The sequence below is a fragment of the Phyllostomus discolor genome, chromosome 14 (genome assembly GCF_004126475.2).
Source record: "Phyllostomus discolor isolate MPI-MPIP mPhyDis1 chromosome 14, mPhyDis1.pri.v3, whole genome shotgun sequence".
In the NCBI taxonomy this organism is placed as follows: domain Eukaryota; kingdom Metazoa; phylum Chordata; class Mammalia; order Chiroptera; family Phyllostomidae; genus Phyllostomus; species Phyllostomus discolor.
Genome location: NC_040916.2, coordinates 43833586 through 43848211, shown reverse-complemented (window position 1 = coordinate 43848211; position 14626 = coordinate 43833586). Strand labels below are relative to the sequence as shown.

The 14626-nt window shown below is 41.2% G+C and overlaps 1 protein-coding gene across 27 annotated transcripts in view; it reads right to left on the bottom strand.

The window, feature by feature from the left end:
* LOC114489047 (phosphodiesterase 4D interacting protein) overlaps positions 1-14626 on the bottom strand; it is a 205775-nt gene that overhangs the window by 37745 nt on the left and 153404 nt on the right. For 26 of the 27 annotated variants that reach the window (XM_028503060.2, XM_036015708.1, XM_036015709.1 and 23 more), the window contains 5 exons: positions 14503-14619; positions 14059-14196; positions 12954-13066; positions 11770-11897; positions 1380-1468 (listed from right to left, as the gene is read on the bottom strand). In XM_028503060.2, coding sequence (XP_028358861.2) covers positions 1380-1468; positions 11770-11897; positions 12954-13066; positions 14059-14196; positions 14503-14619 — 585 coding nt within the window. Of the gene's footprint in view, positions 1-720; positions 1100-1379; positions 1469-11769; positions 11898-12953; positions 13067-14058; positions 14197-14502; positions 14620-14626 lie in introns of those variants that run through there. The other variant, XM_028503063.2, reaches the window with a different exon arrangement.

Genomic DNA, 14626 nt, shown 5'->3' with positions numbered 1-14626 from the left:
ATTCTGAAGTTCATTCTGATCCATGGTAGCAATAACCACCAGCGACTCGCTGACAGCTCAGTCTAGCTCTGTCTCAGGGTGGACATTTGGTCTGCATCCTGCAGAGCCCCCTTGCTCACCCAAGACCCCCAATGGAACCAGGAAGTGAGAGGCAGAGGGACCTGTCCCAAGGGGCTGTGGTGCACATAATTAAAGTTACAAGCACTGGTCAGCAGGATTCAAAAGAAGCTGTTCAAACAAAAGGATAAGTAGAGCTCATGCAGAAACTCAAGGGGAAAGTAAGGGTCAGGTATGTCTAGAACAATAAAGAGAGGGTCTTGTCAGAAGGTGAAGAGTCTGTGTTGAAGATGTGAGATATTCCAGACAAAACTCATGTCTTCAAGAGCCAAAGATTGTGAAATCCTCTGAGATTTGGGGACTGCTCCTTCGGGCCCTTCTTGTCGGTTTATTAGTTGCTTCCTCCTTTTCTTGTGCAGGAGATGTACAGGTGGACCCAGAAAGCCTCATTTCCCCTACAGTTTTCCTAATAGCCCCAAAGAAGTTATCACTGAAAATGCCCAGTGGCTCCTCCAGGACAGGTGCCAATAATTCACGTTCTCCTTAATAACTCAGAGAGTCATGGGCATGGTCCATCTAGGAGATGCGATCACTAAATGTCACTGGGGACACATGGGAGTACCAGTGAGTGCTATGGTGTCACTACTGGTGACTTAATCTCTGAGATCCAGGCCATTCGACTCTTGAGCTTCAGTGATGGTTGGTGAGAGCAGTGTTTCAGCCTTGGGTTCCAAATTCTGAGGTTTGACAGGGGCTTGCTCTTGCAGTGTCATATCCTGGTCACTGACGTGTCATGACCTGGGTGGTCCGTCCAGTTGCCCAACAAAGTTCTCTTTTATACAATGAGATTTCACTGAGAATGATTCTGATCCTCTTAGAGTTTCTCAGACAGCATTCTCCCAGAGCAGATCCCATGTCCTGCCACCTCCCCCAGTGGCCCTGCGATGACTCTCTGTCTTCCGTGGTGTGTTTCAGTTACAAAAGCCCAAGAGGGAAAGTGTCTGTGGTCTTGTTGTAAGTAAATATTCTCCTGAAACTACAGCTACAGACAGCACATGGGGCAAAGGTGGGTGGAGGGGAAGGGCGCAGGAGTAAGAGATAGAAGGAGTAAAAACAAAAGGGTGGATTGGAGAGAAAAATGGAGTGAGGATAGAGGCAGGCAGGGAGGCTGGGAAGCTCAGGGAGGGCAGGAAGAAGACTGGGAAGCGCTTTATATAAAAAGAGAGCTCCTCATCTAGGTCCACAAGGGCTGCAGGAGACCACCAGACCCCGAAGGGCTAAGAGCCTTCCACCCTGGGACCCGGCACCTGACTCGGACTTACTTGCTGGTGGCTGTGGAGTGCAGCCTCCTCCTCAATACTGTCAGTGAACTCGGTGCTCGCATCTTCGGTGTCGTCCCCTGCAGCTGCGCCTGGAAATAAGTCCAGAAGAGAAAGGTGACTCCCTTCACAGATGGCTTCCAGGCAGCAGCTAAAATTACACTCTTTTTGCCATCCGCCTCTGATTTTTTCCCTTCCCATATGCATGGCCCCCTAGCCAGTGGGGCCGACAGGGAAGGCGGAGCCAATGTGCCAGATCTGTAGAAAAAGCCTTCTTGCTGCATCACAGGATACTTTCTAACACATTCAAGCTTAAGTCTCAAAATGTAATCTGGCTTAGACTGCACAGACCTGTATGTACGGAGCCAACTGTCAGAGTGGTTACCCATCTCACCTATTTCCAGAATGTCTGAATTATTCCCCCTCCTGCCACTGACAGGCTACGTAACAACTTAGCATGACTAACCTTCTTCCCACCACTGAGTGTTGACAGGGTCCCTGATTTTCCGGGATCTAGGGTAGTTCTGCCCTTCTCATACTTTTCTGATGTTGGGATCAGCTGTGCATGGGGTGACAATCTCTCTGAGGAACCCTGTTCTAGGGCCCCTGTGTCCTACACAAAAGCTCAGATCTCATCAAGACCCGAGGCACAGAATGGTTCAGGTGTTCCTTGATTCCTTCTTCAACCTCCCCGCTCGCCATCTCTCTCAGACTCTTGTCCAGCGCTAGCATCCATTCCTGAGGGGTTCTCTCACTGCCTTTCCTAAATGGCGCTTCATCCATTCTTTTATTCCCCAGGGACAGACACAGTCATCCCAGGGCACACACATCCATGCCCTGCACGAAGGGACGAGCAGCTGCAGTTGGCGGTCTGGGCGAAGGTCTAGAGCAGTGCTGACCAACAGACTTCCTGCAGTCCTGTGTCTACGCCGCCCAGTCCAGTAGACACTGGTCCCACGTGGCTACTGGGCACTTGGAATTGTGGCCAGTGTGACTGAGGAACTGAAATTTTAATTTAAACTAAAATGCAAACAGCCGCATGTGGCTAGTGGCTTCTGTGTTGGATAGCACAAACTGAGGACATTGCTTCCTCTCCACATCTGTGAGAATAAAACAACTGTCTGTGCATCCAATTTAGATTAAGGCCTATGGCCCACATGACAGATGTCTTCTGAAAGTGTAGGAATTTATAATGGTTAATTCATTTGGAACACCAAAGAAAATCTACCTTGACACTCTCTGGGTCTTATAGAACCTACTCAAGTTAGGAGAACCTGGAGATCTAGTGGTGACCCTGCCCTTGGCAACCAACCTGTTGAAACTCCTCTTCTGACCACTGAGTAGTAGTAACCTGGGCCTCGAAGAGATTAGGAGGATTGTCCAAGGTTACAAAGCTAGTCCTGACAAGAGCTGTCCCAAGAAGTTGAGTCTCTGGACTTTCGATGGCAACTTACTGTTCCTTCTAATGACAAATCAGATTTTTACCTTTATTTCTCCCTTCAAGACTAAAGACCCTGCTCCTAAATTCAGACATTCATGGATGAAAGGCTCTGCAAGAATAATGAGTATTCACTGCCATCTGCAGATTAGATGAACAGGGGCAGTTCACACCCACGTTCCCCCTCGGCACCTGCAAGTTCATGCCAGAATGTTTGCAATGGTCTGAGTTAATCTCATTCAAGTACTAAAGGGAGTAAGCATATTGTCCTGACAGCTTAATCTTATGACTCATTCCCTGATCACCATGAATGTTGTGTTAACGTGCCATCAAGGCAGTACCCTGTTCAATAAAGCCCTTACAAGGCATCCCTACCACCCAGCATCTTTAGAGGTCTGTGGCAGGCAGGGTACAGTAGGGATTCCCAATGCTTATTCTTTCAAACCAGCCTCAGAAAGACCTAACTCAGGACACTGGCTGTGTAGAGGTGAATGAACACCCTCCCTAAGTTTTGGCAACTCTCTGAGTCTAGGATGCTAATTCACTTAAGGATGTCTATGTCATACATTATGTTTACTTTCAAAAAATGTTTCCTATACAACAGTACAGATCACAATCTTTATTTTTTCCTGCAAAGAAAACGAATAGCCTCACTCAGTGACAGATTCAGACAAGATGCTTCATTGTTTCCCTTCAGAGTGCTGGGCTAGAGAAATGATGCTTAACTGGTGTGCCATGGCACAGCACACTGGCGTGCAGTAAAATTTTTTAAAACACGCCATACCGGATTATTTAGTCAGGAGGACTGACCTCTTTTCCCTTAGACTGTCAAATAAAAAAATGACAACACCCAGTACAATAACCATCTGGTGTGAATGGATCAAAATTATACCATTTTTTTTCTGTCAGATCAGCAAAAAAGTATTGTGTGTGCCACAGCATTTCAGTAATTAGTTATGTGTACCATGCGATGAACAGTGTTGAAAATCGCTGGGCTAGAGGATGACCCTGTGGTTGAAGCACAGCTCTGAGGCCAGGACCATTCTTGGGTTGTGTAGCCAGCATGCTGGGCCCGCATCCCAACGTGATTCCTGTGCTAGCTTCCTGGAGTAAGGTAAGTGGCGATTAGAATGGGTGACTGTCACTGGCCTCAAAGGCTTTTGTCCAACTTTCTGCCCTCCACTTACCTCCACAGACTTTCTGATGCCACATCTGCATTTCTAGATAAGTTGTCTCTTTAATTCATTCAGGGGCAGAATGCTATGCTTTTGACTTCATCGGGAGTTAAACAGAGACCAAACAAGAAGGCTCATTGCATCCCAACACTCCACTATACAGGGGTTTGCTTCCCTGAGTTATTTTTCTAGCTAGTCTGCTACTCTTCCTTTGGGACAGCTTTAAGGGCTGTTCATCCATTTATCAATTTAAATCAGAATGTGGAAAGCCTTTTTGTGTTACAGTGGGATAAAATAAAAATTTTTATAAAATAGAAAATATTGTAATGCATACTATCCCACACAAGGCCCTGTATAATTTTACATTAGGCATCCGTCTTTCTTTTATGGGTTTTTTTTTTTTGTAAGTGACAATATAAGAACTTTTTTGTGGGAAATATTCCTTTCTAAACTTTTTCCCTCCTTTCTAAACTTTTACAGGGCAACAAAACACTACCTTCAAAACTAACTTGGAGTATTTTAAATTTCTAATTTAAAGGTCCTATATTTTAATGAATCTACTACTTACTCTTCATAAATGTGAAATATCTATTACCTTTGGAATCTCTGAAAGCTAAGAAACTTCATTCAAATTTAACTTGCTTCTCTAGGTTTTAACTCCAGGATTAAGTGTTACATGTTAGACTGGAAATTTTATTAAAAATTTTTATTTGAGGCTTTGATGGTAGTTCTCAACTCTTGTGGTTCTTGTAAATTTCTAGGCTCTGAACCACACATAATGAAGTGGTAGCAAAACCTTCCTTTTTTAGATTTAGAAAATTATCTTCTACCAGCTATCTGATTATAAAGTACACAGAAGTTAAACAAACCTCCAAAATACTACAAAATCCTTGGGCAAAAATATACTTTTTATCTTAAGGAGGCAAAAAGTCACATGTTTGTGGAGCTTTTTAAACTGACAATGGCATAACTATTAAGAGCTTGGGCTCTGGAGCCAGAATGTCTAGATTTCTGCTTCTGTCATTCGTTTTGTGAGTTAGGTAAGTCACACCCTCCCATACCTCAGCTCCCTTAGTTGTTAATTATGGTTAATAGTGATATCCACTCCCTACAGTTGTGAGCTTTAAAGAATTGCTGCTTTTGAAATGCTTAGAACAGTGCTTGGCATACAGTGTGTACCGGTAAATACTGCCCGTACACACTAGTACTGTTTTCTTGTTATTCTGGGTAGACTGAAGTGGCCCGTGGGTGGAAAAGGCGAGGGTTGAAAAAGCAGGCCATGGAACCTAATGGTAACCAGCAGAGGGGAATTTTACACCCAGTGTTTTTAACTGCATGATCTTGGTGGGGTCTATCTGCACTTATGTCCCAGTGTTCTCCCCAACAGGAGGCTGGAAATAATACTATGTTCCCCCTGCTTCACGGGACCGTTGAAAGAACAGAGTTGTAAGTACGTAGGAGGCACTCTTTTGAACAATAAGGTGCTTCACACATAGGGCTCATCATCAAATTATAACTGCCACAAAACTCCCTCATGCACGAATGACCCTTAGAGGGAAGGCCATGAAGTGTTTTATGTTCATTCTTCAGTGAAGAGCCCAAACAGGGTTGTGAGGAGACAATTTTCCCCAAACTCTATAGTCATTACTATTTCCCCTGTAAGCCATTAATATGTGACAACAGAAAAGGAGTAACATTTTCCCACATAGTTACTCAGAACGTAGGAGTCACTACTCTGAAAGTTCAAAGAGCTAAAAACTTTACAGCATGAACAAGTTCGTGGTGCCAAGCACCGGCTGTTCTTCCCCTCAGTGCCAGGCTTATGTGCCAGGTTCTCTGGGCACATCTTTCACTTCTAGGCGCTCTGCCACGGGCTCATTATGAGAACGCTCACTTGTGCACACCATGCCCCAGCTGTTGCTGGCTTTAACGCTGTGACGCTATATGAGAGCATCAAAGAAAAACATTCTTCTGTCAAACTGCAACTGCATCCACTCCCTTCTGGACCATGGGAAAACTTTCAGATTTTGCATAGTCTTCCATAAACTTCTGCTGAGAAATAAAATTCTTTAACTAAACAGATTCTGATCAGAACAGAAGTAGCTAGAAAATTGTTGTCTGTGGTCAAGCCCTTTCATGGTATATCTTTGTCTTTAAATTGCAACATTCTTAAGCAGCCTTCCAGCTTGTTTTATCCAGAAAGCAACTGTTTTCAGTGCTTGAAATTCTGTAATTTCAAGGAATTCTTTCTGCTCATGGTCTCTTTTGCTCCCTCAATGGACGCAAGAAGCAGGCCTCTCCAGGAACATTTGTGACAGCACCACCCACCACGATTTGGTTCCTCACACCCCCACCCCACTTTCTACTCTCCTTCACAAGGAGAGCAAGAAGGGGTTTTAAGGTCAAGTAGTCCATTTCACATTTCTGCAGGAAATATAGTACTGTTTCTTTAGTTTCACTTCCTTGAAAGCAGAAAAATTCAGGTTTATTCTTCTTCCTTCCTTTAGTTAAATAAATACAAAGGCATTCACTCATTCCAGAGCCTTAACTTTGACCTGGAAATTCAGTACAATGATCAACAGACTGATTTTCCTACAAGAGGAAAAAAAAAAAAGATATGAGCCTTCTCTACTTTTTTTAAAATAAATTTTTGAAGAATGAAACCAATAGTGACTATTTGGCCTTGGATCTTTTTATTGATCAGTAACAATTTTAGTGTCTCTACTAAAGTAGCTGAAATTCTAACACATAAAAAAAAGTACACTCTCCATTTCAGCACAAATGATAACACAGGTTAGCACAGGACTGTGCCATCAAGAAATAAACTTCAAGAGAAAACATACAGCTAATTTTGATGGGGAAATAATCTAATGCCAAGTGACTGCATCACTGAACATGTCACTGCCTCTTTCACTTAAATCATTGTGAATCACTTGAATTTTTCTCAACAGCTCTAGGAGCAAACTTTTAAATGATAAAAGTAAAGCTGTTTTTATTATCAAACCGATAGTACTTCATGGTAACAAATTCATGATTTATAAAACACACTTGTATACACACGAATGCAGCTTAAGAGAGAGGGTGGTATTTTAAAGCAATGACTTTGATAATTGCAAAAAGCAGCACTGCACGCTCAGCATATATACTACGAGCAAACCTACATGTACTTGCCAGACAATTGTGAGTTCCTTAGAGGGAACAAGGAAGTTGATTTGGTTCATGTACTTAACACCCCTACTCTTCAGATTATTTTAGATCAAACATTGTCTGATGTTGCTGAACTTTCCATTTTTATCCTTCCAGAATTAGAGGAAGAGGAAAATAATATGATAAAGACTTTTCTTTCTGGAATTTGACTTTAAACAACAAAAAGGGAAAGCAATGCAAAAACAATTAGTACATGACTTCATAAGTTTAATTTTCTTCTTTGAAATCTAGAAAAATTAGTATTGTCAGCTCTACAATTTTGTGTTCCCCTTCTCCTTTCCATCCTTTCTTGGAAGCTAATTATAATGCAAATTTTTTACTTGGGAAATTCATCCTGGCTCATGTGATTATACAGAAAGAAGTTGAGGACTTACCTTCTGTCAACACTCAGACTATGTAACAGCAATGTGTTTGTCTTGGAATCATAATAAAAATGGTTTAACAAAGTTCTTGCTCCAAATGACTAGTGAGAGGGTGGCTTAAATCACACTCCAAAATGCATGAAGAAACCATTACCCCACAGAAATCACTCCGGTGTATTGACCATTGACTTGCTCCTTCTTTTCATTATTGGTTGCCTCATGAGCTCCAGAGTCCTAGCTACTCTTTCTCCAGTGCAAGTGGTTCCATGTTACCAAAGGGAGAAGAAAAGCTCTCTGAGATTTAACCCAAAGAGAAATGATAGAAAATACTCTACAGGCTTCATCTCACAGGATGTTAGTATCTGAAAAAGAAAGCTAGTTGCATTTATTTTACCATCAGTACGATTTCTAGAAGATGAGTTGGAAAAAAAACTGTGTGTGAGTTACTTATATTTCTGCCTGACTTCACAGGAGCTATGTCACACACGTTTCCCTGCAGGACACTGGCTGCAGATCAGTATGATCACTACTGAGTAAGTAGGACCTCAGCTTACTGAGGCCCTAGTTGAAAAGGCAACTTGAATTTTTCAGGGATGTCAAATGTGAAGACTCTGTGATTTTTTCATATAAAAAGACCATGAAACCAGAAAATAATGACTTTATCCTAACAGAAGGAACTACAGCTTTCTAATACTAGCATAAAGAAAGCCAAGGTATTCAAGTATTGTTCCCTCTCAGGTGTACAGTCCAAAAGGGAAGTGACTTGAGGTAGGTCAGTCAACCTTTATTCCTAAAAGAAAGGAGAAATTTTTGGTGTAATCTGATCTGCTCCCCCTTTCCCTAACCAGAGGATTCTAGATCCAACTATAAGACAGAGAAAATTGAAATCAATTTCTTGAACTGTTTTGAAGCTGTAAGCCAAACTTCTCAGGACCAGTTACTGAATCAGGAGCATAAATAAGCATAATAGTGATAAGTCTTTTATAAAGATTTGCCACAGAGATCACTTATGTATAAACTGTGCAAGTGAAATATACTAAAGAACCTTCTAAGAAAATGTCCTGAGGCTAGAATCTGATTCCCTGTATAGGTCAAAATTTTCTTGATCTTTAACAGAGCTTTCACTATATGTAAGAGCATTGACAAATCTTTTAAAAATATGAGTAAGGAAATAGAGGTACCAAAAATACTGCTGCTGTCCACAACTGAATGAAGGGGGGGGGGAGGGGAGGAGTTAAGTGGGGGTAAAAATAAAAGTACATCCTATCAAAGTAAAAGGCTGACGACAATATTACAATAGTCCAATCATGTCTTTTCTAAAGTTATAACTTGGCTAAGTAGCTAAAAAGGGAACACCAGGAAAACGTTGCTTTATACTAGGCAGTAACAATCATCGGACTTTAACAATATAGTTTAAACCTGCAATAAAGAATACTTTAGGGGAAATATCTATCAAAAGGACTTCCATTTCACTCATTACATAAATCCTCTTGGAGGTCCTTTTCAACTCAGTACTTGAAGAACTATAGACTTAGTCTCTCCTGACCTCTTACAACCATTACTTTACACATTTGCTATTATTTCAAAAAGGAAATGTGAGAAAAACCAAGTGTATCAATATGGATTTTTCTCAATTTAAGTTCCACGATTCAAATTTAGCATGAGTAGGGGGAATTTAATTCATTTATTTTCTTTTTTTGAGATTTTTTTTATTTAGGCACAAGGTTCTATAAGCAAAACATACAATGCTTTAGCCTAAAATTATGGTAATGTTGAAAAATGCCTCATAAGAGGTAGAATAATCCAGTAAGAAGAGAAAGGGTCTGTGCTTCTGAAGAGAGATGGAATGCTATTATATCATGCTAAATATGATTATATAAATGATGTGCTCGATCACAGCATCACCTGTATGTGGGTTATAGAACAAAATTCATCAGAACTGTGTTCCCTAATAAGATGTCACATTATCATACAAAAAGGGTTAGACCAGCAAGCTCTCTCCAGATAGACTGTTTGCAAGCCTCATTGCTGCTAGCCACACCAGAAAGTTAGTACGGGATTTTAGTCACATCTATGGTATCAAGATCAAACTCTTAACTTATCCTTTGCCACTAAAGCACTTAATTTTCTAAAATGTTTTCCAATGACCAATATCAAAGGCAAGTACCAAATTAGTCTGTCTTTTCAGAATCCAAATCAGGAGGGCCAGAAGTTCACTTACATTTTTCCCTTAATCTATTTTCAATAGGAAGTCGGGGTTTCTCATTATCCATCCAACTACCTTAATATTCCTAACACTTAGCAACAGTTCAAGAAATGAAGGGAAATTCCTGCTCTTGTTCAAGGTTGGCAGAAGCAGCAGTGGTAATTAATGTAAGTTTCTGTACTCACTGCAACCCATTAGAACACAAGATTCACCCAAGGTTGACTCTTAGTGGACTTAGAAAGCTTCCTTGGTCTACTAGAGAAAGAAAGGGAAGACATTTCCTAAATATTTGGTTGGTTGACATCTTTAGAGCTCGATAACCACCCCTTCTTACTTCTAGAAAGTCACGAAAAGCTTTGTGGACGAAAAGGGTCCCTTAAGATTAGAGGACCAGGAAAAATGGATGGTTCTGCTTACATTTCCTATCTCCTTCCTTAAATGACTCCTTTTCCCCCCAAAGCCATTAAACCTGGAAAGCATTTCCATTAAAAGGAAGGTTTATGGCTATTAATTTTTGCAAAATACTTAATCAGAAGATGTTAGGGTGTTACTCTTGGATGGAGTTTAGAATGTCAGGCAAGCTGTATCAACACCTAAGTGTGAAAAAATAAAAGTGTCCTGGCAAAACATGGAGGGCTAACAGCTCACTGCATGCGCTCCAGCTAGTCTACACAGAGAGTACAGAGTCACGTGCACAGTGCTAGAAAGCCTCAATCTCTGTTCATCACACTCTGTGTTTAAAAATGGAAATCTCAGCTTCTAATCTAAGAGACTTCCATTCAACAAAGTAAGAAATCTCATGGTGTTGAACCCATAAAACTCCCAAGTTATCCTGGTTACTTTTTATCCTCTCGACACTGAAGACACCAGATACAACCTCTAGTGCCTCTTTCCTTACACCTGTCATGTTGCTAAGAAAGCACTGAGACAACAGCCAAAGCCTATGAACACAGATTGGTGGTATTTCTTTCTAAACTATTCAGACACCTCAAAGCCTGAAGCTTATTACTTATTTTAATATGGAAAAATGTGGAAGCACTAAAAAGTGAAAAATATAGATTTCCATCCAGGGTCACTACCAACTGAAAACATACTAGCAGTACACTCCTCTGGCTATAATGACTTATTTGGTGAAATACTAAATTTAAAGGGGGACCTTCGTTTGAAATTATTTTTTTCACATAGAGAACTCTGACTCTAAAAGACCTGGAAGCTTTCTAAAGTCACATTCAGACTAAATAACATACCCTTGATTTAAAGAAAAAAAAGTTAATGGAATTTAATCTCCTAGTCTAATTTCACTGTCATTCAATAATCAACTCTGAAACAATATTAGAGGTAAAGGTTCACTATAAATGCACTAATAGTCTTTGCCTCTGCTCCTTAATTGGCCCCCGCCAATACTGTAGTCTACTATGCCAAGACTTGGTTTTGATTACCTTTTGATAAGGATTATATCACTTTTGCATAGTCATTCTTATAGACTTTCAATCTCTCCCTCTTATCTTGAAACTTTTATTTGATTTAAAAATTGCTTTCCCCCAAAGAGCAGTTGATTGAATGGCAAAAATAATACACACACATGCACTTATGACATGATAGGGAACATATGAAATGGATTGTGACAGTGGGGAAGGAATAAACTTTATTGGCCCACAGAAGGGATAAGGGAATCAGGAGGAGGGGCTGAGGGAAAGAAGGAATACGGGTGGGAAAACTAAAATGGAATGATTTAAAATGTGCAAATACACTTTGTAACCTCCACCATTCAACTTAGAGATAAATACGTATCGTGAAATACAGGTAGACTAAAGTGAGTTTCACTTTGTACTTGATGCTATTTGTACCGGTTTTATCATTAGTAAGTCACCATTTAATTCTGCCAAAGTCAGGCAAGGCTCTCTCTGGTTAGTACAGACAAGGCTTTCCATCCTGGTTGCAGTCTGACCCGCCAGCGCTCAGAAGGCATGCTTGTGACGGACTCCCACACTTTCCAGTTCCCCACCTCCATTGGCGGCCAGGGTCTCCAGCCTGCTTAAGCGCTCCAGGCTTCTTCCAAGAACTTCTTCGAGTCGACCGCGTAACGCCTGGGACCTTTCCAGTTCCACCTGCAGAGTTCGGTCTCTCTCAGAGCTGATTAAACATGCCATATGGAAGGAAAACGGATTAGCCATCAACTGTAATGAGTCCACACATGCTTCCAAAGAGCCATCAATGCCACGAGCCCTTCTAAAGTAACTGTCTCCGGGACACAATAAATGAATGTCATCTTTGTGGTGGCATTTGTTTCCACTGCCAGTAGATTAGCACAGCCTGCTCCTTTCTTTAGAGCTTATCCCTTTATCCTAGGTTCTGAGCCAATCTCACATAAAACTATACTTCCCGAGATTTATTTCACACCCCTATAGCACACATAACAAAAATTTCATTACTTGACTAAACGTTAGTTTCTTAAACACAAAAACCCAGGAAAAACTCAACACAAACTGAAGCAATACTGAGCCAAGTAGGACTGATGTTGAAGACATTTGTTCTCTCACTTGTTAACCAAACTTGACAATGCCCTGAAAAGGAATTCAGTTCACAGAAACTAAAGGTCCAGACATTCTTTAAAAAGTAACATAATCAAGGGGTATTCTACCTTTCCTCTTCATTTATTTGCTTGAAGTACAATAGAAAGAAAAAAAAGGGCTAGGAGGGAAGGCAAATGGAAAAAGGGAGGGGGATGCGATATAAAATGAACCAGAATGATATAATATACATGTCCCGAAATCAAGAGGTACAAGTATACACATTCATCATGATGGCTCTCAGTGATCCTGGGGTGGTATTTGCCATCATAATATATTTTCTTCAGTGATATTCAGTGGACATCCGTTCCTTTTATAGCCTTACTCCTAGAATAGCCTTTAACAGGGCGCGAAGCAGAGAATGAAAAGCACTATACACTGAGTGCTTACTATACACAAGACGTTATTGTAGACACCTGCCAGGTCTTCTCACTTAAAATTTGTAATAGTTACATGACTCACTTAAGATTTAGGCACTTGGGCTCGGAGCAATCCACAAAACAAATGACAAATTATGTGGTCTCGGTAGCTGTCTCTGCTTCCTTTTCTCCCCTCTACGACACCAGTAAGCACCTCCACTTAATGAGGATCAAAGGAAACAGTGCAGCCACTCTCTTACCTGTCTGGATGGGCATGGAACTTCACCAGACTGCTATAGAGCTGTCTCTCTGCTTGTAGGGCCTCATTCAGCCGACCCCGTTCATCTACCAGTCCTTCCAGCATCAGCAGCAACTGAGAAAAGAATAGGAGAAATATGCAAATGGAGGCAGGAGACATGAAGGCAGTTAAGCCTGAGAAAGAGACCAAGAGAATGTATTAGCACGTACTGTGACTAAAAAGAGCTCACTATATTATTACTGACATTTTCCATAGTACTTTAGTTTTCAAATTGATGTCACATGTATTACCTTTTTCATCTTTAAAACTCTATAAGGCAGAATTTAAGCATGGAAGCAAGTACAAGAAAGACAGGAGCCAAAAGCATAGACAAGAGGCTGACAGAAAGGAGTGGAAGAGAAAGAGAGGAAGGCCAAGAGGGAAATGCAGTAAGACTTATTAGTATTCTTCACTCATGCAGTAAATATTGAGCCCCTTACTATGTGCCAGGATCTGATCTAAGGATAAGCTTACTCTCTAGTTGGGGGAAAAGGCACTTATCAATGACACTTGTCATTGTGCCATTTTCTGCCATACAGTAAGTGCTACAAAGACGACGAGTCACGACAGTGTGTACCCAGCAGAGATCTGTTTAAGTGAACTGGCAGGCTTAAAAGCCAGATTGGACTGAGATGAGCAGTTAGTGAGAGATGACGGAGGAGACAAGGAGCACAGGCACACAGGTCTTTTTGAAAAGTGTGCCATTGAGAAAAGGTTAGATAGCTGGTAGTAGCTACAAAAGAATTTGGGGCAGAAGAAGAGGTTTTTTCCTTTTTTAAAAAAAACTTAAAAACATTTTTAAAAATGGTTAAATGCAGGCAGATAAGAAGGCTTCAGCTGAGAGAGGTGCCTTACGGATGAGGTATAACTGACAGCATGGGACCACTTCTCCTTTAAGAATGACAACTGTGAGAAAGGGAGAGCTGTGGCTGCCCTTGACCAAGGCAGGAAACTTCAGAGCACAGATTCTCCACGACATTCCATCAACAGACCCCTTTGTAACTGAGACTGACAGCATTTCCAGTTTATTTCACAGTTAAAATACAGATTGTGTTCCAATAACTTACTTGTTGTCTTCGGTTTCCTGAAGCTTCCTGACCCTGTGATTCTACCAAAGCAACTTTTTCCCGAAGAAGTAAGACTTCTTGGGTCAGGCGGTCCATAGCTGGTATGTCTTCAGGATCAACCAGCTGCATCTGCAGGTCCTAGAAATCAAAAAACAAAAACAGTAGTAAAAATACTATGCAGCAAAGGAGTAAATGCTTCTAAAACAGACTGCTACTCTTTCAAGTGGGACATTGATAAGCCATACGAAGGTAATGACGTATTCTTACGAAGTCTTAGCAACTCTGATAAGTCCAAGAGAACACAGTAATATCAAGAGACTCTAACAGTGTACCAAAGAGACAAGCACAGGCCAAGGGACTCAATGCACCCAAATGTTTGTAGATGCCCTACAGGTTTTCTGAGCTGCAATAATTTCCAACGGTCTTTAAAAAGCTTTGAAAGACCTTTATGAGGTCTTCTTTAATCTGTATGTTCCTGGTCAGGGACTCCATATCAGCCGCCTGCACCTGCAGCTCTTCCTCTTGCACAGCCATCATGGACTGCAGAGCAGAAAGTTCCATCTGCGGA